Source organism: Octodon degus, unplaced genomic scaffold, assembly GCF_000260255.1.
Source record: "Octodon degus isolate 3935 unplaced genomic scaffold, OctDeg1.0 scaffold00046, whole genome shotgun sequence".
NCBI lineage: Eukaryota > Metazoa > Chordata > Mammalia > Rodentia > Octodontidae > Octodon > Octodon degus.
In genome coordinates, this window is record NW_004524622.1 from 13863806 (window position 1) to 13888634 (window position 24829).

Below are 24829 nucleotides of genomic sequence, written 5' to 3' on the forward strand. Positions count from 1 at the left end.
TTCACCAATTAAAAGAAATAGACTGACAGAGTGGATCAAGAAACAAAATTGAACAATATGCTGTATACAAGAAACATTTAACTCAAAATAAAATTCATAGGCTGAAAGTCAAAGGGTGGAAAATAATAATCCATGTGCCAGGAACTCAGACAAAAGCAGGGTTAGCTGTTCTGTTCACAGCCAATGAAAACTTCAAACCAAGAAAGATCAAGTGAGATAAAGAAGGTCACTACAAACTCATTAGGGGATAACTTCAAGAGGAAGAAATACCAGTCATAAATATGTATGCAAACAAATGGGAGGACCCAACTATATAAAGCAAATTTTAAAGAACATGAAAAATTAAATAACCAATAACACAATCTTAAAGGGGGTCCTTAGCACCCCATTATCTAAAGAGATAGTTTAACTAGTCAGAAAAATCAGCAAAGAGGTATCATAACTGAACCAAACCATTGAATAAGTGGACTTACTAGGCATTTACACTCAACGTCTGAAAACATGTTCTTTTCAGCTACACATGGGATGTTCTCTAAGACCACATACTAGTCCATAATCATGCTTAAATGCAAAAAAACTGAGATTATCCCTTGGATATTATCTGACCACAGTGCAATGAAACTGGAAATTAATGATAAAAGAAACCTCACAAAAACTCATAAATACATGGAAATTAAATAACACCATCCTCAGCAACCAATGGGTCACAGATGAAATTAAAAAATATCTACTATCCAAAAAACATTCAAACACAACTTTCCAGAATTTGTGGAATGCAATGCAAGCAGTTCTCAGAGGAAAATTTATTATAGTGGTGAACTCACACATTTGGAATACAGACCAAGACCAAAAAACTATCTTAATGGTCCACCTCAAGCTTCTAGAAAAAGAAGAGCAAATCAAGCCCAAAGTCAAAAAAGAGAGAAAATTATAAAGATCAGAGCAGACATTAATGCAACTGAGAACTACAGTGGATTTCTAGCTGGTGGTCAACTTTTTACATTAAGCTGAATTAAACTAGTGTGGTATTGAGTGGGGGAGGCTCACCTGAGGATTGTTGCCAACAGCATAACGGCAGAACAGGAGAAGGTGCCAAAACACTGCTAGGGGGACTCTGGAGAAGCTGTTAGAAGCTGCTAGTTCTCTTGGGCTGTTCTGCTGGAGGACCTTGTCATGCTGCCTTCCCAGTGAATTTTGGAGGGGCTTTGGTCCTCATCATGAACATCACTTCCTGGATCCAGAGAGAAGGGTATTACACTGTTCAGCCTCATAGAGAAGCTTATCACATTGGCTTTCCTGATGGGAACTCAGATTTCCTAATTTCTGGAGGAGCTTGGGACCTCACTGTTGCTGAGGATGACTGTGGTACTTTTGGGTGAAGCTCTGGTTCTTAACTTGAGCATTGTTTTCTAGCTCCAGTACAGATACCTTAGCCTGCTAGCACAGATCCTTCATCCCGCTGACATAGACTTCCTGGCTTTATCACTGACCTTTGGGCCTTTTCAGCACAGATCCATGGAGAGGGGCCTGCGTGATACTTTGTTGTGGTTTCTAGGCCTCTACTTGGACTTGTGGGAGGCATTGTTATGAGCTGTAGGTTTTCAGCTGAACTCATGCAGGGTACTAGGATCTTAGTCCTCAGCTGGAGTCTTTAATGTTTATGTGTGTGGACAGTTTTCCTCCACTTCTTGTATATGATTCTTAGGTGATTCATTATAAAATACTATTATAAAATGTGTCCAGTATTATATTGTTCTCCTTTCAAGAACTCTAAATTGTGACAGAGACTAAGAAAGCAGGAAGATTCCATCTTATTCCAGAAAAAGTTGCTATCATAAAAAAATGAACTAATAACAAATATTGGAGAGGCTGTGGAAAAACTGGAACCATCCTCCACTCTTAGTGGGAGTGTAGACTGGTACCTCTATGGAAATCTGTGTGGAGATTTCTCAAAAAGCGGGGATAGGAAGTCCCATTCAAGCCAGCTATTCTCTTGAAAATTGGTATTTTTCAAGAACTGAAAACATCATACCATAGTGATATATGTGTCTGTGTTTATAGCAGCACAATTTGTCATAGCTAAATCTTAGAAACAACACAAATGCCCATCCCCTGAGAAATATATAAAAAGGTATAGTATTTACATACAATGGAGTATTACTCAGTTATAAAGAAAGATAAACTTGAAGCTTTTATAGGTAAATGGATGCAACTAAAGGTTATACTCAAAAATGATACAAATCAGACCCACATGTATAAACAGCATATTGTCTCCCTAGTGTAAGAACCTGCAAGAATAAACAAAAATTCAAAGGTACAATAGATATAGTAAAACAGAAAGAAATTGAACATAAGGAATAAACAATTGAGATGAGGAAAAGCAGAAGATAGAAAAAAAAGGAAGGGGGAAATCATGTAAGTATATACATAGTATCGCTAAGATGATTATACTGCTACTTTTTTTTATCAGTTTTTGAAGGTAGCAGTTAATGTTTAAAATTTTTATTTTAAAGGGCTGGCAAGATAGCTCAGCAAACTAAACACCTGCATTGGCAAGCACAGGGACCAGCCTTGGATCCCTGATCCCACATGCTGTGCCGGCCCTGGCCCCGGGGCACACTGAGCCAGTGAATGAATCCTGGAGTGGTGACACATACCTGTAATCACAATGTTGGGTAGGCTGAAAACAGGAGGATCACTATGAGTCCAGGCTACATAGTATGACCCTGTACATAAATGATTTCTTTTCTTTACATTTTTAAAATAATTTTTATTCATTTTAATGAGAAAAAAAGATAAAATAGTGATGAAACAGTTTCAAAACAGGTTAGTAGGACATTTACAATAATTAAAACTTTGCATATTGTCTTCATAGAAGTGTTCAGAGGACAGGATGCAGACATGATATCTTGTCTAGATTTCTTTTTATTTTGACCAATTTTATATTCTAATATCTATAATCTGGTTTTGGAATCAGAGTAACACTTGACTCCAAGAATGAGCTTGGGAGAATTGCTTCCCCTTCAACTTCACTGAAGAATTCGAGAAAAGTTGGCATTAAATCTTCTCTAAATTTCCACTAGAATTATGCTGTGAATCCATCAGGACCGGGGCTTTTCCTTGTTGGTAGCTTTTTTTTAAATTACATTTTCAATTTTGTTTCTCATATTGGGTTATTCAGAGTTTGTATATCTTCTGATTCATCTTTGGCATTTCATATGTATCTAGGACACTATCCATTTCCTCTGTGTTTTCCATCCTGTGAGAGTATAGATTTTGAAAGTAAGTATTGATGATCTTCTGAATTTCTCTAGGGTCTGTAGTGATTTTATCCTTTTCATTCTTTATTGCTTGAATTTGGGTTTTTTCTTTCCTTTTTTTGATTTGGTTGACTAGGTGTTTATCAATTTTATTGATGCTTTCAAAGAACCAACTCTGATTCACCTACTCTTTGTATCATTTTCTTTGTCTCCAATGCATTAATTTCTGCTCTAATCTTTATAATTTCCTGCCTTCATTAGGCTTTGGGCTCAACTTGCTCTTTTTCTAGGAACTTGAGGTACAGCTTAAGATTGTTTGTTTGGCTTATTCTGTTTTCCTAATGTGCAAAACTACTACTGTTAATTTTCCTCTTAATACAGCTTTCATTGCACCCCACAGGTTTTGGTAAGTTGTACCTGCATTTTCATTTGACTGTAAATATTTTTTAATTTCATCTGTGACTCACTGATTGTTTAGGAGGTTGTTATTTAATTTCAATGTGTTTATGGTGGTTTTGCAGTTTCTTTTGTCAATAATTTTCACTTCTATTGCACTATGATGAAACAGTATGCATGGGATAATTTCAATTCCTTTGTATTTCCCTAAGAGTGCTCTATGTGCTAGCTTATGGTCTATTTTGGAGAATGTCCATATGCAACTGAGAAGAAAGTGTATTCTGTTGTTGCTGGGTGAAACACTCTGTAAAAGTCTACCAAGTCAATTTCTTTACAAGTTTGGTTTATTTCTGTTATTTCTTTGCTGATTTTTTGCCTAGTTGATCTATCTATTTGTGACAGTGGTATCCCCCATTACTATTGTATTATTCTTTATTTGATATTTCATGACCATTAAAATTTTTCTTATGGGTGCTTCTACATTGGGTTCTTCTACATTAGGTGCATATATGTTTATAATTGTTATCTCTTCCTCTTGCAATTTTCCCTTAACAAGTATATAATGACCTTCTTTATATCTTTGGATGATTTTTGGTTTGCACTTTATATTGTCAACAACCATGATAGCTACACCTGCTTTTTACTGATTTCCTATGGCATGGAGGATTGTTTCCATCCTTTCACTTTTAGTCTTTGAATTTCCTTTTGAAATAAATGTGTTTCTTCTATGCAGCATATTGTTGGATTTTGTTTGTTAATCCACTCTGCTAGTCTATTTCTTTTGATTGGTGGATTGAAGTCATTTACATTGGTGGTTATAACTGATATGTATTGGCTTATTTTGTCATGTAATTTTCCTGCTATAAGTTCCATACTTTTTCCTTCTTTTTATTTTTTTCTTCTTTTTAATTACCTGTTCTGTTTGGTGGTTCCTTTCTGTTATTCTTTAAGCTGTGTTCACTTCTGTCTCTTTCTAGAATAGTTGTCAGTACTCTTTGTAGGGTTGGTTTGGTCTTGATGAATTTCTTCAATTTTTCTTTGTCATGGAAGGATCTTATTTCACCACTAAATTTGATTGATAGTTTCTGAGGATACATCAGTCTGGTTGGAAATACTTTACTCCAAGCTCTTATTGGTTTGATGGTTTATGTGGAGAAATCTGCAGTGATTCTGATGGACTTTTTATTGGTGATCTCTTTCTTCTCTTTAACAGCTTTTAATATTGTATTCTTTTGCTCAATTTCTGAGATCTTGATTATTATGTGTCTAGATATAGATTAATTGTGATTGTGGCTGTGTGGAGTTCTATATTCCTCACTTACCTGTATGTCACTTTCTTTTCTCATGTTTGAAAGATTTTCCACTAGTACTACAAATAGTCTTTTTACGCCATTTGTTCTGCCTCCTGCTGCTTTATTTACACCTATTATTCTTATATCCTTTTTCTTTGCATCATCTTGTAGCTGCTGAATTGTTATTTCCTGGTTCCTTGTTAGTTTTAAGAGATCTTTTGTTTCGTATTCATTAGCTTTAACACTGTGTTTAAGGTCTGAAATTCTCTCTTCAGTTTCATTCAAGTAGTTGTGCCAGATTTCAGTGTAGTTCTTAACTTCCTGGATATCTGTTTCAATCTGTTTCATGCATTCTAATTCCTGTATTGTTCATTCAGTGTTTCCATCATTTTTCTATTCTCTACTTTTCTATGTCTTCTTTACCTGTGCTGAGCTATTCTTTCATGATTGTTATCCTTTCTTTTTGGACTAGAGAGATTATTTCTGATCTTATTTCTTCTACAGCCTGATGGGCTTGTTTCTTTTCTTCAGCTGCTATAATTTCAGAGGTTTCAAGTGTGCGATTTCCAAGTTCTTATATATCTTTGTCTTCCAGATTTGTTCTGGGTGGGCTAGAGGACTGAGATTGCCTTTTGCTCCTGATGTTTTGCATTTCTGAAGCTCCTAGTAGTCACCCAGATGAGTCCTGCAGGCTACCCAGAGTGTGGCAAAGTTCTTAAATAGTGCCAGGAAAGTTCCATGCCTACACACAGTGGGCCCACAGATTGCAGCTCTCCTGTGTCATGCTGGCCACTCAGAGTCCTTCTAAGTTCTTAAAAGTTTGGAGCAGTACCAATAGAAGCTTCATACCTGTGTGTTGGGGGCCAAGGAAGATCAGAGCTTACCAGGGTCCTGCAGGTTGCCCAGAGTCCACCAAAGTTCTTCAATGGTGCCAGGAAAGATCCACACCAGCGAGTACTGGACCCATAGATTGCTACTCTCCTGTTCCCATAGGCCACTCAGAGTCTTCCAAAGTTCTTAAAAGTTTGGACTGGCACTAGCAGAAGCTCCACACCTGTGCACTGGGGAGTAAGGAAGATCAGAGCTTACCAAGGTCCCACAAGCTTCCCAGTGTTCTCCAAAGTTCTTAATATAATTATAATTTTATTAAATGAGCCTGGGTAGGAAATGGGAGAGGAAATGCAGAAGGACTGATTCAGTGGGAAATTATGCACTGTCAACTTAAATGAGATAAGAGATAAAGATGACACTCAGATGAGGAGGAAAAATGATTTTCACTTTATCTCTAAGCTTATCATCAAAAGTACTTTGGCTTTATGCATCCTATAATTCCAAGCAATTGGATCTTTTGGGAGATGATAGCAGAAGATTTATATTTAAATGAAAACTAAAGGTCTCCAAATGGTAAATCACCTTATAGAAAGGAATACTTTTCATGTTGCTCAGCAACTCCTAGAGAACAACAACAACAAAAATTCGAAGAATTATCAATGAATACACTAAAACTTGCTGAAGGGCAGAACAATTTTCCATTAAGTTAGAAACTCTAAAGGGAAATATAATATGTCTATTATTACTGCAACAGTACTAAAGGAAACCATATCTCATTCTTTATTGTGTGCTTGTTCTGAGCAAGTGCGCTTCAAAGTGGGCTGCTCCAGTATTTTCAGGACTTTCAAAGATAGAATAGATCTAAGCAGATTCACTGTAGACCTCAGCAATTAAATATACAATTTCAGCAAAGTATGTCCTTTGCAGTTTAAGCTCACTAAAGCTGCTACATGGATCATATAATTGATTTGTGGCACATTCTGCTCGCCTCTACCCAATGGTTTATTAAAATAGAATAGACAAATACCAATAAAGTGAAAAGCTCCACTGAGAATTGACTAAACCACATTGCTTTCTTCATACCTAGGGCATTATAACCAATGGTAATTTTATAGCAGTTCTCTGTAGTACTAGACACAGAACTCTGTAGCTGGTAGTCCATAATACAAGCAAGAGTTTCCCTAAAGCACAACAAAAGAAATGGGTTTATGAAATCACCATTAAATATAATAGAACACTGGAGAGATGAGTAAAACAGGGAAGAGGAGATGATGAATGCCACACATAAGAATCAATTAAAAATGTACCATATCTGCAGCAATGTACCCTTGTGTTGATAAAGCTCTTTGTGAATACAAAGTATTGTAGCATAAGATAGTATAGGACTGAGAGCCTCAAAACTTAGCGACCAAAAGAGGGATAATAGTCAAAGTATTATACCTAAAATAGATTACATGGTGTAATCAGTACCCTAAATCATCATCATCATCATCATCATCATCATCATCATCATCATCTCTGTTTTGAATATCATGCATATTCGATTATATGCAGTATAGGATTAAAATAATTTTTAATTATTACTTTTCTGAATAATTTTTAATAAAATACACCCATGTATATAGAGTTTCTATTGTGCTATTAAAATTTGAGCATAAAGATACACTTTATGAATTTTAAAAATTCATACATATAAAGTAGCCAGAAAAAGTAGTTTCTTTACTCTCTGACACATACATAGCTTTCAAAAATATATTTACAATCTCCCTGGAAAAAATATTTAATGGATTATGTGTGCTTCCTATCTGAAATATCAATGCAGTTTATGGCAATAGTGAACTATTCATTGTGTTATGTTTTCCATTTTTTGAAATTAAAGCAACCATGTATATTTCCCATCAAACATACAGTTACTTATTTATAATACTGTACTAGTCAGTTTTCCATTACTGTAATAAAAAGCCTCAGATTATCACCTTATGAGGAGAAATATTTATTTTGGTTCACAGTTTTCAGGGGTTTTAGCCTCTAATTACTAGGCCCTATGGGGTTTGAGCTTATAGCATGGAGGTACATCCTGGCAGAAAGCATGTTGTAGATAAAAGCTGATTATCTCACAGCAGCTGGGTAGCACAGAGAAAGCACAGACCAGGATCCCAAGGTCCCCTTCAGGAGCATACCCCAGTGCACTGTGCCCTCACTAGATTCCTCATCTTAAAGGTTCCACCCCCACCTGCAACAGTGCCAGAGACTGCTGACCAAGCTTTTGACAGATGGACCAATGAGGTTCACATAGTCATACTATGGCATATACATGCTCACATGGTTATATTTAGTTTTCAACGTATTCTAGACAATGGCATTTGGTAGATAAACAATCTTTATTTCTTATTTTAAACTGAGGCTGATTCAGATATTCCTGGCGTCTTTGCCTGGTATCTGAAAGGTGAGCCAGAGGCAGGATAATCCTACTCTTACAGAGGTAATGATGGGGGTTTCAGAGCAAGGATGGTGAGTACCAGGATAACTGTGGTCCTGTGCAGTGCAGTTGCTCATGAACTGGGTTAGAATGGCGAGGTGTCAGTGTGCAGGGGTCGGAGTTCAACCCCTAACACCACATGTCATGCTGGTGCTACCCTCGTGTGCACTGAGCTGGCCACCGAGACCAGGCATGATAGTGAACACCTGTAATCCCAGTGCTGGGGAGACTGAAAACAGGAAGATCTCTATGAGTCCAAGCTGCATAGTGAGACCCCGTACCAAATATATAAAAAAAGAATGTTGAGGTACCAAGTATGATGAACAGAAGGTTCATTAACATAGTTAATGAGAACAGAAAAGGCAAAATTTATAGACCCAGAAACCAAAGAATTATTTTAATAGAGAAAAACATCTATCCTGTGTAGAGACCATTTGAACCCTACAAATTTTAAACTTTAAAAAGTTTGAATTCATTTTTGTTGGTCTGCACATGTTCCTACAATGAATAAACATTTACTCAACACTAGCCTGGCACAATAGAATAATCAATACCAGAAATACAAGGATGACTAGGACACAGCCCTCACAGCTTACTATTTCTGGGTACTCAGAAGATTTTTTAACATAATGTCCCTTACCAAATTTTATTCCGATGATTTGAGCACAGAAACATCAGTATCACTTTATTGGATTTTCAGCAAATCCCAGGGGGATTATTTTTCTTTTAATTGAGGAAAGGCATAGAAACATTATAGTTCATATTTTGCTAGTAGAGAACAAAAACCTGTATTCAACTTTCGTGTACCAGATCTTCCTTTTCTGTACTGTGGAAATTGACTTGGTAATTGTTAGTATTGTTCACTACTGACACATGCTGGAGTCCCATCTTTCTCAGTGTCCTTGAACTATTTTCTCATCTATAAGTATGTAAACAAACATTTTCACTGACATCAGTGTATGTTCTTGTCTCTCTTTCATTCATTTATACTTCTCCCAGTTTTTTTGCAAATAGGTGTATAATAGATGCTATAATCAATGTCCTGGAAATACAGTATGAATGAGGACGTACGTATGACTCTCCACATGAATCAGCATGAACCACCTTTTCCCCCTTCCCCACAGGGTGCATATAGTTGGGAGGGAGGTATTTATTCCACATTTGTATAAGCCTTTTCTCTCTAATTCCTATATTCCTCCAAACCTTTTATGGTTGCTACCTGAATATTTAGTCACAAGTGAACAAATGAATAATGTGTTATTCTAGAGTGTAGCTCCATCTAGATCAATATCAATATATATGAGAGAGGCTGTACAGGTTTCTAGGAAATAAGTTTTACACAAGATTTCACTTCACATTAAAAAATGATTCATCCACTCACCAAGGACATGTTCAAGCTAAATAGTATTATCTGAAATTACTGGTAGTTTTCCAGAGTGTACCTTCCCCTGCCCCATTTCTGGAAAACAAGCTAACAGGGATTGTGCCCTGAGATGCATTGAGTCGCTGCAGCAATGGTTGCATGAATTTTTGTCCTGAGGACCAGTAAAAGCACCTAAATACTTTGGGAACTGATAGAATACCTTTTTATTCATGGGTTAGTCAACTTTCTGTTAACGTAATGAAAAAGCTGAGAAAATGAAGTTGGAGAAAGAAAATGTTTGCTCAGTTTTGGGGAGTCCAGCCCACAAATGAGTGTCCCCTTGGCTTGGGGCCTGTGGTGAGATGGCACATCACGGTAGGAGCATGTGGCTGAGCAAAGCAGCTCATCTGTGCCTAGGAAACAATAGAGAAAAAAGCAGCAGCCAGGGTCCCATTGTTCCCTTTGGGGGCATGATGTAATCAACAAAGGATTTCCTGCTAGACTTTATCTCCTGAAGATTCCACCCCTCTCTAACTGTGCTATTCTAGAGGCCAAAACATTAACACATGGCCTTTGAAGGACATTCAAGAACCAAATTATAGCAGTTCTGCAATTAAAACTTAACAACAACAACAACAACAAAAAAAAAAAAAAAAAAAACAAGTTGGGCATAGTGACACATGCCTATAATCCCAGCATTCAGAAGGCAAAGGCAGGAAGCTTGGGAAGTCAAGACCAGACTGGGATACATAGCAAGATTCTGTCTCAATAAAACAAAAATTATAAAGCAAAAGCACAGAAACAAGAATTTAAAGTAAAAATAATCAAAAACTAACAAAGATATAACTTTATAATGGATTCATAAACATAAATATAATAGAGTTAGCTCTTGGAAAACCTTATACTTCTTTTTTTCTTATATTGCTATTAATTGCCTTTTGGGAACCACTACTTTTGTGCTTTGCATAAGGGCTGAAAAAGAACAAACTAACCAAATATTCAACTTCTGCTATTTATGTACTATGGCATGGTTTTAGGTTTATCCTGGCAGCAGAACAGAGAAAGACAAGGAAGTGAGAAAAATATATGAATCAGCTCTATACTGTCTCAGCCTTCACATCTATTCATGATTGCCAGGGTGGTCAGTACCCCACACACAGCGGACAGAGGAAATGCCAAGACAAGGACATTACTGCAGTTTGCCCAAGCAAGTACATGTGCAACTGGGAGACATTAAGATTTCCCTGAATGCAGGGACAATTTAAACAGAGGTGTCACTGTCAAATACTAGAATGGTGGAAGATTAAAAAATTAAAATGATATAGCGTGAGTATCAAAACTGCAAATGAGGATTTAAACATCTCTATCTGCTATCAAAACTAATGCATACCCAAGACTACAGTGCCCCACAGGAGTGGGATAGAATGTAAGAAAGGATTAAAGCTATCTCCAATCTTTTACAAGGGCTGAATTATTTTTAAATTTTATTTAATGTGGATTAATATGCATAGTACCTCTTATCCATTGGAAATACATTTCAGAATCCCCATGAAATAACTAAAACTGCAGATAATACTAAACTCTCTCACTCTCTCTCTCTATATATATATATGTATATATGCATATATATGTATATTCCCTATACATACCATCATAATGTTTGTCTTATAAATTAGACACAAAAGTTAACAAAAAAATAACATAAAACAACCATAGCTGTATTCTGTAATAAGAGTCATGTAAATACCTTCCATGGGCCAGATAGTATATGCAGTACAGTTACACTGGGTGATTCACAACCCAGGCAGAGAAACTTGGATAGCACAAGAGGACAGCACAAACTATCATCATGCTATGCAGAGCAGTGTGCCATTTAAAATTTAGGAATTGCCTCTTTCTGAATACTCCATGTAGTGTCTTTCGGACCACAGTAGATCATGGCTTGGTGCACTGTGGGATGGAAACTACCCATACAGTGGTATGTATAGGGTGCAGTGCTGTCCCCAGCTTCATACATCCACAGGGAGTCTTGGCATGTGCCCCTGGAGATAAGGGCTACGGGAAAAGGGAGATTCTTCTATCCTGTTGGTCTCATGTACACGCTTATGTTTGGAAGTAACGAGGTACAGTTTCTCACAATCAAAGATAATCCTTAATGTAAAGAAAAACCTAAAGTTCTGTAGGTTACCTTCCCTTTGTTCAAAGTAGTAGCTGTTTCAATAGCACAAGGAACTGTGACATTTTCCCCATCATAAGTTCTTCAGCAAGGGTGCAGATGAAGATGATGCAACCTTAGATACTGCCCCTATCCCAGATTGACAGATTGATGATTTTTTAAAAGCCTGAATCCTCTATCTTGTTTTTAATATGTGTCAAAATGGTCTCTTTTAGAAATACGTACTCCCTCAGACTTACAACTCAAAGGAAAAGCATGAAACCCAGAGCGTAGCCTGAAAAGAATGGATCACTACAGCTAAATGCAGTGGCTGGGGCAATATAACCACACCAGTCACTTTGTGGTGCTATTTCTATTTTGTTCATGCTTGATTCAGAGCTCCACAGATTTTGAGTTGTCTTCTCCAGTTCTGTTTTCCCAAAGCCCTAAATTTTGTGTGCAATTTTGTAGAATTACAGCTATAGGCAAAACACCTGTACTTTATTTTCACAAGGCAGTCAGAGCCCTGATTTGATCCATAGATGGGCAATAATCTGGAGGGGAATTTAGACAGAGGGGAGTTTCCTTATTAGGAGAAATTGTAATTAGATCCCCAGCATTTTCTCAAGGAAATGACTCTGATACGGTCCTATTTCTTAGTGTTAAAAAATACTCCTGTCTGGAGAAAGGTAATGCATCAGACTATCCTGACTTAATGGGAAAGGAGATGGAGAGAAAATAGTAAAGGATGTGTAATTCCTCACCTTCTCATTTCATGTGTGCTCTGCAGTCTTCTAATTCAAAGCTGGTATATAGAATTTCTCTTAAATGCCAGCTTCAATTGACTGGTGGTGGTTGCCTGAAGCACCGAAGCGAGAAGAATGCTAAAGCCGAGAATGATGCTAAAGCCATTTCTGGGCTCCGTGGAAAAGAATGCCACAATTGATTAGTGATGTCTGTCGAGGAGTTGCTGCACATGTGTCACCCCAATAATCTATGCCACAGCTGGGGAAATCTGCCTACCAAGATGAATGGTCCGGAAAGACAACCAGAGTTAGTTCAGAATCGGTACATTTACCTTTATAAATGAATGCATCGATTCTCTGATTACTAGTCTATCACTGTCAGTCTCACACAGGCTGCTCATTTGGGTGAGCTAAGAAAATGAAGGGCTTCAGCCAGCAGTGCTAAAGACATGAGAAGCCTGAACACTGAGATGTTGTGTGCCTCTGAGCCCTGCTTAAAGGGTCTTCTCACTTGTTCACTATTGTTTTATTTGTTAGACATTTCCTATAAGGTATTCACTGTTTCTCTCTCCTACCCGATTTAGTATGTGCCATATTTCATCAGCTGTAAGAAGCCATTATGTTGGTATTTCACCAGCAGACAGTCAAGATGTAGAATTGACACCTGTGAATTTTGTTATTTTCTGCTGGAGAGCTATTTAATATTTAAATTATCAAGTTATTTAAGGAAAGAATAGGTGGCCTGATTGCTGCCTGGAAACCCTTCTTTCCTAATAAAGAGAAAAATATAAAATCTGAACTTGTGGAAGAGATGTCATTGCCTAGAAGAGAGTACTGGAAAGAATAACACAAAGGACCCCTCTTGTTAAAAGAGAAAAAAAGTCACATTATCAGTGTTGTAAATGCCACTGAAGACAGATGATGTGGGGACAAGCGTGGACACCAGACATTAACAGCTCTGAGTGAAAGGAGTTCAAGAGTGATTCAAAGAAGTCAGATTCTAAATATGAGGATGTTTTTGGAAATGTTTCACTGATGTATTTCTCTTTTATTTCTTGTTTTATGCTTGCAAAAGACCTGCATAGGTAGTCTAAAAGAACTTTTATAGTAAATATAAAGTTTTTTGCTCTGTGACACATTTAACACAATGTACATTATGTTTTATTATTTGTGCATAAAGTCTTGGTGCCTCTTCCAAATAGCTAACATCATAGATTCAATGAGCTAGAGTAGCATTTGCGTCCATAATGTAACAAATGAGAAAATACAGTAGCAGGAGCTTGATTATTCATAGATTGTCCAAGTTCCTTATAGACTTAGTTGCATATAAGGATTAGAACTTATGAGATCTTAATTCTTGACCATCTCACTGGAACATTAGCTGGTGCCATGTTTCAGAATATTTGTTAAGTAACCCAATTATGGACTCAGCAGCCAACTAGAACTAGCCTGCCTTAAATGCAGCCACTCCATGCCAAGCCAGTGGGATTGTTCTGAGTGACTGAATGTCCTCTAGACCAAGGATATGCTTTTGCTGTCAACCTGGGTTTAGAAGGAACAATGTACATTATTGTGTGTGGCACTGAAGTCTCTTTGCTCTGACCTACAAGTCAGAAACCCTTCTTTTCTAATCATCTTGTGGCAATGCTCAACCTTCTCTGCCTTTTTTCTTTCCATCCTTCATCCTCACAACAAAGGGATTTCTTATGTTAACTTTTATAGTGAATAGTTATGATACAAAGATTCTACTAGGCTGTCCATTACAAAACTTGACAGTCTCTTGTCATTCTTTGACCCACAGAATCAGTAAGTTTGTGCAGTTTGACTTAATATGTGGCATGTGAAACCTTCCCATAAGGCACCTCACAGTCTGAGGTTAGGAGACTCACCATTATCAAGTGCCTTCCACATACAGTAGCACTTCCATCTGCACTTCTGCTCAGCTCTGCAGGAGCCTCTGCATAGCACTTTTTGTAGAAGAATCTCTTGTGAAGATCTTCACTTGATCAATTGTGCATAGAACACTGTACTTGTTAACTCAGTAAGCATTTATACATGCTCTAATGTGTTCTCACCCTCGATGACAAAGCTTGGTGAACCGCAGTTCCCACCCTTTGGAGAATGCAGCCTAGGGAAGGGGACAAGTATGGACACAGGAGCAGTGCAAAATAACAAGTAGCATAATAGATACAAATAAAATACTGCAAAGGCAATTACCGTGCCAAACAGAGCAAGACAGCCTCAGAGCAGGTGATATTTGTACTGTTTCTTAAAGGATGATCAATTTACTTGTCAAAAAAGAGGATACGACATCACCTGACAGAGTGGCTTGTTCACAGGAGGATAACGATGGAAACTTCTGGTTTGATGATCCTTAGTTTGAATGTAGCTAGGGCCTGCGGCAAAGATGAACAGGGCCAGGACAGGAGATTTGAATGGTAGTAAGATATCTTTTACAAAGGACTCTGTATGAATCCTAGGAGTTTGCAGCTTATTCTGCAGATGAAGAGAAATTGCTAGACATATTCACGTAGGTTTAAATCACTTAGAACTAAAACCACTTTGGCCTTGAATTTATAATCCAATCCAGGCATCGTCTAAGTTTATAGAAATATTACTTGATTCACTCAAGAACAGGCATGAGTTCTTTCTGACCAGCCCTGGCACACATGCAGGCAAAGCAACCTGGATTTCTAAGGGGTTAATTCAACTCTGACTACTTTCTTAAACACAGTCATTGAGATGTGGTTCCTCACTGTGGCTGGAAGTGTAGCCAAAGGCTGTGTTATTGCGAGAGACTGTGGCTTTGACAATTACACGCTCCTCCACTGCAGGACTCTTTGCTTCACATGGCTGAAGGAGTTTGCCAACACACATGCTATGTTTTCATATTTTCCTTATTGAGTAATTGCACAATGCGTGAATCCCCCTATGTGCAGTGAGATTGATTTCATCCAAGCTTTCCGACTGGCTCCTCAGTGGCCCAGGTTTCCAGCCATGTGATCTGGCATCTGCCATTTACTATCCATCAAATTAAATTACATAGCACCAATAAATTACCAGCTCATGACTGTGCAGAATTTTCCCCTTAAGCTCTTCCTGCTTAATATTTGTGTTTAGTAGTACTGTGGTTTATCTGTACAGGGATGTCAACTTGTAGGTATCAAACCTTTACCACAAATGGAGATTTACATGTATGTGTGCATATTCTACAAAGACAGACATATGTATGTGCACATGTGAATATATTATCAATGAGTTAGCCCATGTATGTGAGCTTCCTAGATCTGAAAAGTTCATTGACTAGTAAACATTTTTATTTTCTTTTAAATATTATATATAGATAAATATATGTGAGTGAATATATGAATGAGTTATTCCATTTGTGTGACTTTTCCAGATGCCTAAAGCTAAGTGACTAATTACATGTTTTGTTTTGTTTTACTCAAATCTTTATGGAAATGTTTCTAAAAGTGTAAGAAGAGTGATTTTCTGAAATCAGCCTGCTCTATTTGAATCTCTTTCTTCATCTACTAGTTTTTCTGGCTTTGGGGACATTAACAATCTTTCTGAACCTCAACTTTCTCTTCTATAAAGAAGAACAATAATAACCTCATAGTATTGCAGTGTGAATTAACTGAGGTCTGCACATAAAACATTTGCTATGTAGTAAACATCCAAGAATGCTATCCCTAGATACTTCATGCATATTAGAATTGATTTTTGGAAACTGAGGCCATCACTATGAATATAAATGATACAGTACAATTAACAGCTGATGTCCTTGGGGCCTGTTAAGAGCCAGAAAGTTATTTACCTCTTCACCAAGTTATATTGCATCAGAATGCCAAGCTACTTCCCAGTTTTGTCTGTGTTTTCAGTTTTTAATAGAGCATCCTTTGCTTTCAGACCATGCCTTGGCATGTTCTGAAATCACTAGTACCCATTATGCATATCTAAAATGTACCAGAAATATTCTTCCCCCCTTAGTATTTCATTGCCACATCAAATAAACTATCTTGTTACAACTCCAAAAGCAGACTTTATAGTTTTAATTCAGCCCCTAAGTCTGCACATTGGGGTTGTTCCACGTGCCGTCTCTGCTAAGGTCATATCTGCTGATTTCAAGACCACTTGCCGTATGATGGATGACGCTGCTCTAAACTGACCAGCAGAAAAGTGAGAGGACGCCCTGAATGTTACGTTCATATTTGAGAGATGCTGGTATTGTTAGAAGTTTAACAAAGAAATAATTATAGTACCTATAGAATTTATAAGAAGAAAAAACTTATGCAAAAATTTTGGCTTTTAAAGAAAAGAAAAATAACTAAAAGAAAAAAATGAAAACAAAGCTTTTCTAAATAGGATGGGAAGAGAAGTTGAAGAGAGGGGAATAGGGAAAAAAAGAATCAAGGTGTATCATTTACAAGTATGAATTCCTGGGCCCAGAGAGATAGCTCAGTAGAATAAGCACTTGTCTGGCAAGTGCAGGGTCTAGAGTTCAATTCCCAGTACCACAAAAAAAAAAAAAAAAAAAAAAAAAAAAGTGCAAATTCCATAGAATGAATGCTATCATTATACATATCTAAAATGTACCAATAAAATTGTTTTTTAAAATCCAGAAGCCATGTAAGAAAAACTGATAGATTAAAAAATTGGTTAAAAAAGAAAAAACTACTCAAACTTGGGCATGGCACAACACACCATGTACAAAACCAAAAGTTATAAAGGCAGGAGCTGTTGGGTATGGTAGCACATAGCTATAATCATATTAAATCTGGGAAACTAAGGCAGGAGGATATCAAGTTCTGGCCCAACCTGTACTATTTAGTGACTATTTAGTGAGTTCTTGGCTCAAAATAAGAATAGTGAAAGGGCTAGGAATATACCTCAGTACAAAAGTGCTGGGTTCTGTACCAGGAGCAAAAAATAAAGCATTTTCTAAGTATCTACAACCAAAACCTTAGCACCATAATTCAAACAGTATTTATTACAGCTTGATTTTTTCCTGATTTTTAAACAGTAGTAATAGTGTGAGGCCTGTAACAATCTGGATTTTGTGTATGTAGTACTGAGGAGTGAACACAGGGTCTTCATATTAAGCTATTTTTTTAAATTTTGTTTTGCCATTATTTATTTATTTTTTTATTCTTTTTTGCCATTATTTATTTTTACTTGAAATAAAATACTAAGTTACTAAATTACCCAAGCTGGGCTTAACCTTGTAGTCCTCCTGCCTCAGCCTTTCTGAGTGCTGGGATTACAGACATGTGTTCCACCACGCCCAGCAGTTTTATATTTTTAAATTTTGAGATGCTGAATCCCTTCTGTGGGCCTTTCTGCCATGTTCTTTTCTCCAGTCATCCCCCTTCCCCAGTGCATGCATGTGTGCATGCACACACACATACACACAGGCACACACACACACACACACACACGGTGACCTGCCTAACAGTGCTACACTTTCCTAAGCACACTCTGCTTTCTGTGGCCCATAGATTGAGTGAGCATTACCGTCTGCCTGGAATGACCCTGCCCTGTTTCCTCAACTGCCCAGTTCTTCTACAACCATCAGACTCCCTTAGTCTCCTACGCAAGTTGATTGCAATGAGTTAATTAATTCATGAAATGCAGTCAGCAAATGAAACACGTTCTGGCACATAGGAGGTACTCAGTAAATAATAGAAAAGAGCCACTCTCTGCTTTCAAGGCAGCCTTGGTTTCCAGAGTCAGCTTCTGCAAGACAGGGATATAGCACTTGAAAATTCTGCTGTTCCAGTGCCCAGCACAGGGTCTGTCTAAAAGCAGAAGTTAGCAAATAGGAGAAGATAGAAAGAGTAGAAGAGAGGAGAGGAGAGACGAAGTGTGCCTTTCTCCTTGGCCTGATATAACAAAATGCCATAGACTGGGTGGCTTATAAACAAAATAAACATTTTTCAGAGTTCTAAGAACTGAAAAGTCCAAGACTAAGGTTCTAGCAAATTCAGTTTGTTGAGTTGGTGAGGGCCCACTTTCTCATAGATATCACCTTCTGGCTGTGTGTTGGGGTGGTTAATAATAATAATAATAATAATAATAATTAATAAAGTCAAAAAATTGCTAGATCTATTTTCTGTGGCATTGATCTCTCACAACTTAACTGTATCCCCAAATCCTCTTCCAGCATCTTCACCCTGAGGAGTAGGATTTCAAGGCAGGAATTTGGGGAAGTGTAAATTTGGGGGCCACTGTGCCTACTAGTTTTCAATTCTATACACATCTGATTATCTTATCTAATAATGAGAAATTTAAACATTTACTAATGCAGATAAAACATGAGGGCTGGAGGGAGGATTTAAGGGTTTTTCATTTGTTTGTTCATTTGTTTCTGATGTTCCTTTTGAGAAGTAGGACTTCTCTGGGTAGATAAGTCTTTTTCAGATGTTGCCACTACCACAGAGTAAACACCAAATGTCAATTGTAATCTTTCTTTACATTTTCCAGGTCACAAGTGGTACAACCAGCTGCTCTGGCCAGATGACTCTTCACCGCAAACCTTTTCTCGTGTGTGGAGGGGATGGATTCGCTCAGTCCAACTTTGATGGCTGTATCACTTCTGCCCTATGCCTTCTGGAAGCTTTAAGGAATCATATTTATACCTGAATTCTTATTTTTCACATTTGCTTTTGATTCAAATTTTTCTGTTACTGATTGTTTTATTTTCTAGTTTGTTGAGAGAAATTACTGGAAAAGTTGTTCATCTGTCATCTTTAATATGGAGAATAAAATCAATCTTATAATTTGATAGTTAAACTCCACATAAGAATAAAAATTTCTTTCACCTTGTCCCTTTCCTTGCTTTTCTGAATTGCCAGTCTTTATTGGAGAAAAAGTAGTGTGAACAATAAGAAATAGGCTGCCCCAAAAATTAAATTAAAATCAAAAGCAGCAGTTCATTATTTATCCCTTTAAAAAGTTTGTTCTAAATAAAGAATAATCATTATTAAACCCCCATTTTAAATCTACAAATGTGTCCATGATTCAACATTTTTTCAAATTAGTGAACTCAAGATTTCTCCAAACTATAGAACTCACAGTGTCATTTTTGTTTCTCATTTATTTCCCAAGTTAGTAGGTGTCATGGAGTTGTTGTTTGGATGCTGACTTCAGTGATAAGGAAATTCCCTGTAGAGCTTCAGAAAATAACAAGATTCAATTTGGTTTTCCTAGTCACATAGTACTTTATAAGCTTAAAACATTTCAGTCTTAGTATGAAAGATAAAAATCAAATAGAAACTGAGAAAAAAAAGTGTATCTGTCTTTAACTTGTGTTGTCTCCTGTAGCTGGTGCTATTACCTTAACCTGTTCTCAAGAAAGTGCCTTGACATTTAGATTATGTCAACTTTAATGAATTTTTTGTGGCAAACCAAAAGTTTACTGAACCAGAAAATAGATGCACTTAAAGTAGTTCAGTTCTGCCAATTTAATGGTTCAGCATATCACCCCTATTTGTCAGGGACTGGGCCCCATGGCTTGCAGGCTGGAGAAGAATTGATCCCCAGCCTTTTAAAGCAAGCTACCTGTTGCTAATTTGAAAAGCGAAGTGGTGCATTTTGAAAGGAAAGAAATTGGTGCAACCTCACAACATAAAGAAAAGTTCAACAAAATACTCCTTACTTTGTCAGTGACTAAAGAGTTACACATTCATGCCTATTGTCATGGGTACACATACATACACAGGCAAAACTTTCTTATGGAGCTGTAAAGGGAATTTTATGATCTTATGACACTTATTATATGTTTCATTTTAGCAATAGATTGCTACAAAAAACTAAAATGCCTATATTCAGTTAATGGTACCTATTTTAAAAGTAGAGAAATGAAAACAAATATATAATTTCTAGTCTAAAGTAATGAAAATTATGAGAAAACATTTATGGAAAAAACATCATTATAGCATATGTTTGATTAACAGTTTTGTCTTTACTTTGATTTTACTCTTAATATATGGCAAAGAAGTCATTTAAATGTATTTACTATTTTGTTTTTAGGAAATACGATTCTAGAGCCATTTGAATGAAAGTGTTCCAAAATTTTAAGACCACTGCTGTATTTATTTCATGAGTATATATTCTACAAAAGAGAAAAGGATGGGTAAAAGAAAGAAATGGGTTACTTAGAGAAAGTATTATTTTAAACTATTATTAATAACTTTTAACGTTTATTCTAAAATATTGCTTACTAATTCTGTATGTTTTGATAAGACTACAAATGTATGAGAAAAACAACACCTAAACATATATAGTTATCATTTTGCTACTTTAATCATTTTGAAAATTTATTTATATTTAGATTTTCGTTTACCTCTTCCACGCTTAGAAATGTTAGAGAAAAGGGAATATGTCGGCTGCTGGCCAGAGTTCCATGGAAGCCAGTTGGGGGTTGCTCTAGAGGACGAGGTGCAAAGGTCCCAGCTCCCGGGGGTGGGTCAGCCCGACGTCAGCCGTTGCTGAGGCGTGGGTGTTCCCACCCTGCAAGACCACACATCATCACCATATTTCCAAATAAGAGCTTTTGTTATTCGAGTCAGCCAAGAAAAGCCGCTCTGTTTTGAAAGGAGCATATTCAAGTGAGAAACGGCTTAAGCAGTAGGGTGATTTAATACCTGTTAGCTGATAAATATAGCCTTTGCCAGAATAAAACTTTATGATGCAGTGTTGAAAAGCTTAATTACTAAACTGTCTATGCACGTCTTGCTCAGGCAGCAAGGGTGACAAATTATAGCAGTAGAATAGTATTTCTCACCTTTGGCATTTCTGAAGGGGAAAAGTATGCCTAAAAACACTGAGAAAGCAGTAATAACTCTAGACCACATATTACCGAGGGGGGAAAAAGACACTTCATTTGAGTCACTAAGCCTTCTGCTCCAAATGCCACCATCCCCACCCCCCACCCCCGTCTACCCACCGCATTGTTAAATGAAGAGGAGAAGGTCAATTTACATTTATCTGGCATTTTATCCTTACCCAAGCATGTGAGTGTACATATTCCCACTCTTTCCCCTTCCAATACCCATGAAATAAGCAGAACAGAGAGTTCTTGCTCATATTAATGGGAACAGAAACTGAGGCCCAGAACTTGGCCAGCCAAGGTCATATGATGATGAGTTTGCCGGACAAGCACCCCGGCTTCCGAGACCCCTGTCTGTTTGCTGGCACCATACTGCTGCCAGATGAGAATAGTAATTAGAGCTGAGCTGAAATATTAGCTGGGGGTGCAGGCAGCACCATGCGGTCCTCTTATTGATGGAAAATTCACAGAGCTCACACTAATCCTGATGTCATATATATTTAGGGGTCTGATGTGGAATAAAGTCTCCATAAGTACTGGCTAAGAGATTTATACTCCTGTTATTGCCATTTGCTGGTTTATTGCCTTCTTTGGGGGGCACTTGCTGTGAGAAATAGCTGCACCCTAATGACACCGAATTGAAACACAGCAGTAGCTGTGCAGCCACAGGCTCACTCTGCTTTGTCCTTTTGTCTGTAGTATTTCTCGTCATCTCTTTGTTCTTCCCCTGGTTTCGTTCTCCTCTTTCAGTTTCTGCCATTCTGCATGTCCTTTTGTTTTTCCTGTTCTTCCCCTCTGCTCAATTCTCCATTGAGAGATAAACCTGGAATGTAAGTGTACACTATGCTTCACAGTATTCCTACTTCCTTGTTTTGATATCTCAGGGTCTTATTATTGTTCTTCCTAAAATCAAACGACTTGATCTTGTTATTCAAGTCGAGTGAGCAACCCTTGCTTTGATTTTCAAATATTGTGTAAGAATTTAAAACTGGCTGTAGCTGTCAGAGATCTCAGTTCTAATAACCTGAAATAAAGCCTTCTATTGTTTCTTTTCTCTAGTTCTTTACTCTTCCTGTCACATATGTGCTAAGTGTAGTACCAACCTCTGTGGGGGACACAATGGAATCTAATTAACATACCTCACCCCAAAACTCCCCCTTCAAGAAGATAAGACCCAGGAATGGGAAACAGGGTAAAGACACATAGCAATAATCAATTTTTCCATTACTATAGCAAAATATCTGAGGTCCAGTACCTTATAAAGAAAAGATTTATTTCACTCACTGTTCTTGAGGTTTGACATCAGCTTGTCCCTTGTAAAGGTCTTGTGACATGTAGCATCACCAATGATGAGAGCTAGAGATAAAAAGAGAGAACACATAGCAAAACAGGAACCCAGATTAAAACCAGGAGGGGCCAGTAGCAACCTTCCACTAAGCCCTATCTCTTTCACGTCTGACTACATATTAACATCACCCAACTAAAAGCTATATGTCCTTGTGGGGACACACTCAGCCTACACCCAGACCAGGGTGTACACACTGGTGTAGCGTATGCAATGAACAAAATGCTCTAATGTATAGCTAATGAGGCCTAAGAGAAATATGTCCTTTAGGAGTAGAGGGACCCTGAAGAGATGCAGATGAGTCAGTCAGCATGCAGCAGTCGCTCCCCCCTCCATACCTGCTCAGAGTTTGCTGGCTCCAGAAATCTAAACTGCATAGGGGTATGATCAGAATAAGTGAGTTCTTTCTGTAGTGAAGCCTTGGTAGAATACACAAAAAATGGTGTCTGGCCGAAAGAAAAGTCCATGGCAAAACACAGACTGTCTGGTGCAGGACTGAGCTGTTCTGTTGCAGCATTGAATGTATTTGTTTTACCCTCTATCATCTCACCAGTAAACAAGAGGTTGAAATGGTAACGTGACTCATGGTTCTTCCTCAATGCAGGTAATTATTGTCCTCTGAAGGGTTCAGAGTAGAGTGTGTCAGAAGAATCTTCTAAGAAGAGAGAATCTCCAAAAGCTTGATCATTAAAATAACACAAAAAACCATGAAACCTTGGACTGTCTAAGCCAATAGTTCTTAAGTGTTCATAAGACCAATAGTTCTTAACTGTCTAGGATTTTAAACTTATTAGAGAAACTAGAGTAAGTTAAGGGTCTTCTAATAACAACAAAAGCAATTATACATATTTGCATATAGAAAATGCATATATTTAAAACTACATGTTTTTGTAAATAAAGTTTTATTGAGATTCATCCTCACTCAGTAATTTCTGTATAATCTGTGACTTTTTTCTCTATAGAGATAGAGATAAATATAGGGACAAATCCCTCAAAGTCTACAAAGTCTAGCATAGTTACTAGGTTGCCTTTTACCAAATTCTGTTTTAGTGGGTTGGAAGCCTTTCCCAATCTATTTGTGGACACAGAGGTCCATGAATCCCAGATTAAGAACTTTATCACAGTGCTATCACTTTAGAGAAACCCAGGTTTATCTTAGATCCACACACACATGTGATCCATTGTTCTTTCATCCTGAGCCCACTTAAGTATGCGTCCTCTGGTGTTAAGTAGATCTACACTTTAACAGCTGAGGAAATTTTGTTCCTTAGTGTATGACCTTCAGATAGTTAAGCATTTCACTTGGCCTACTTCTTCAGGTGAAAGATGAGTTAATGGTAGACATTCCATAAGATTGTTATGTGTCTGTAAAATACCTAAAGCTTGTATTAGGAAAGCACTAGATACACAGTGCATTCTTACGAATGACAGCAACAATGATGAAGGGACAAGGAAGGAGGCTTAAGCTGATCGTCCTGCTATCTCGCATTCCAGGTGTCGTGGGCACGTACCAAAGACACCAAAGAGATGGTGACAAGGACAGTCTGTGCACTGATAGCAAATCAGAGTGGAACAAGTTTAAAAGCTTTCTGGCAGGTGGTTTCAAACCTACATGAGACAAAATTGCAACGTCTACCTGAAACCATCTCTAGAGCTTCTTCTCTTTTCCTGTTACATTTTGTAAGTCGGCAATCTGCTTGGGGGAAAGTTAGCTTGCTCACATGTAAATCTTGGGAGGGGAGGAACCTGGGAAAGGTCATTATCAGGAGGGGGCAGGGTATCAAATGGAACTCTCTGCAGCCGATGATCTTCTTTCTCAGAAAGTGTGTATGCTGAGTGTCAAGAACTGCATGCTTGGGTTGGATGCTGTTGAAGGTTATTTGCTTAATCTCTGAAACACTGTGAAAACTAGGAGTGAGGGTTAGTTCATATTCTTATCATATCTGACTACACAGATTCATTTCCAGCCCCTGGCCTTCATTTATTCTTGTTGTTCTTGTTGTTGTTGTTTTCCAGGCCTTCATTTAAAAAGCTCGATTCCTGGTGGATTTTAAGTCTGAAGCCAGTACTTACTATATGTATGCTCTTGGACTAATTTCTTTCTTTTTTTTTTTTTTTTTTTTTTTTTTTTT

At 37.5% G+C, this 24829-nt stretch overlaps 1 protein-coding gene across 5 annotated transcripts in view; it reads left to right on the forward strand.

Moving 5' to 3' along the window:
- The window catches only part of Rnls (renalase, FAD dependent amine oxidase), a 405492-nt gene that overhangs the window by 354470 nt on the left and 26193 nt on the right, over positions 1-24829 (forward strand). For 3 of the 5 annotated variants that reach the window (XM_004632117.2, XM_023716223.1, XM_023716222.1), the window contains one exon: positions 19006-19466. The exons of the other annotated variants lie outside the window; for them this stretch is intronic. In XM_004632117.2, coding sequence (XP_004632174.2) covers positions 19006-19164 — 159 coding nt within the window. In that variant the 3' untranslated portion in view covers positions 19165-19466. Of the gene's footprint in view, positions 1-19005; positions 19467-24829 lie in introns of those variants that run through there. 5 annotated transcript variants of the gene reach the window in all.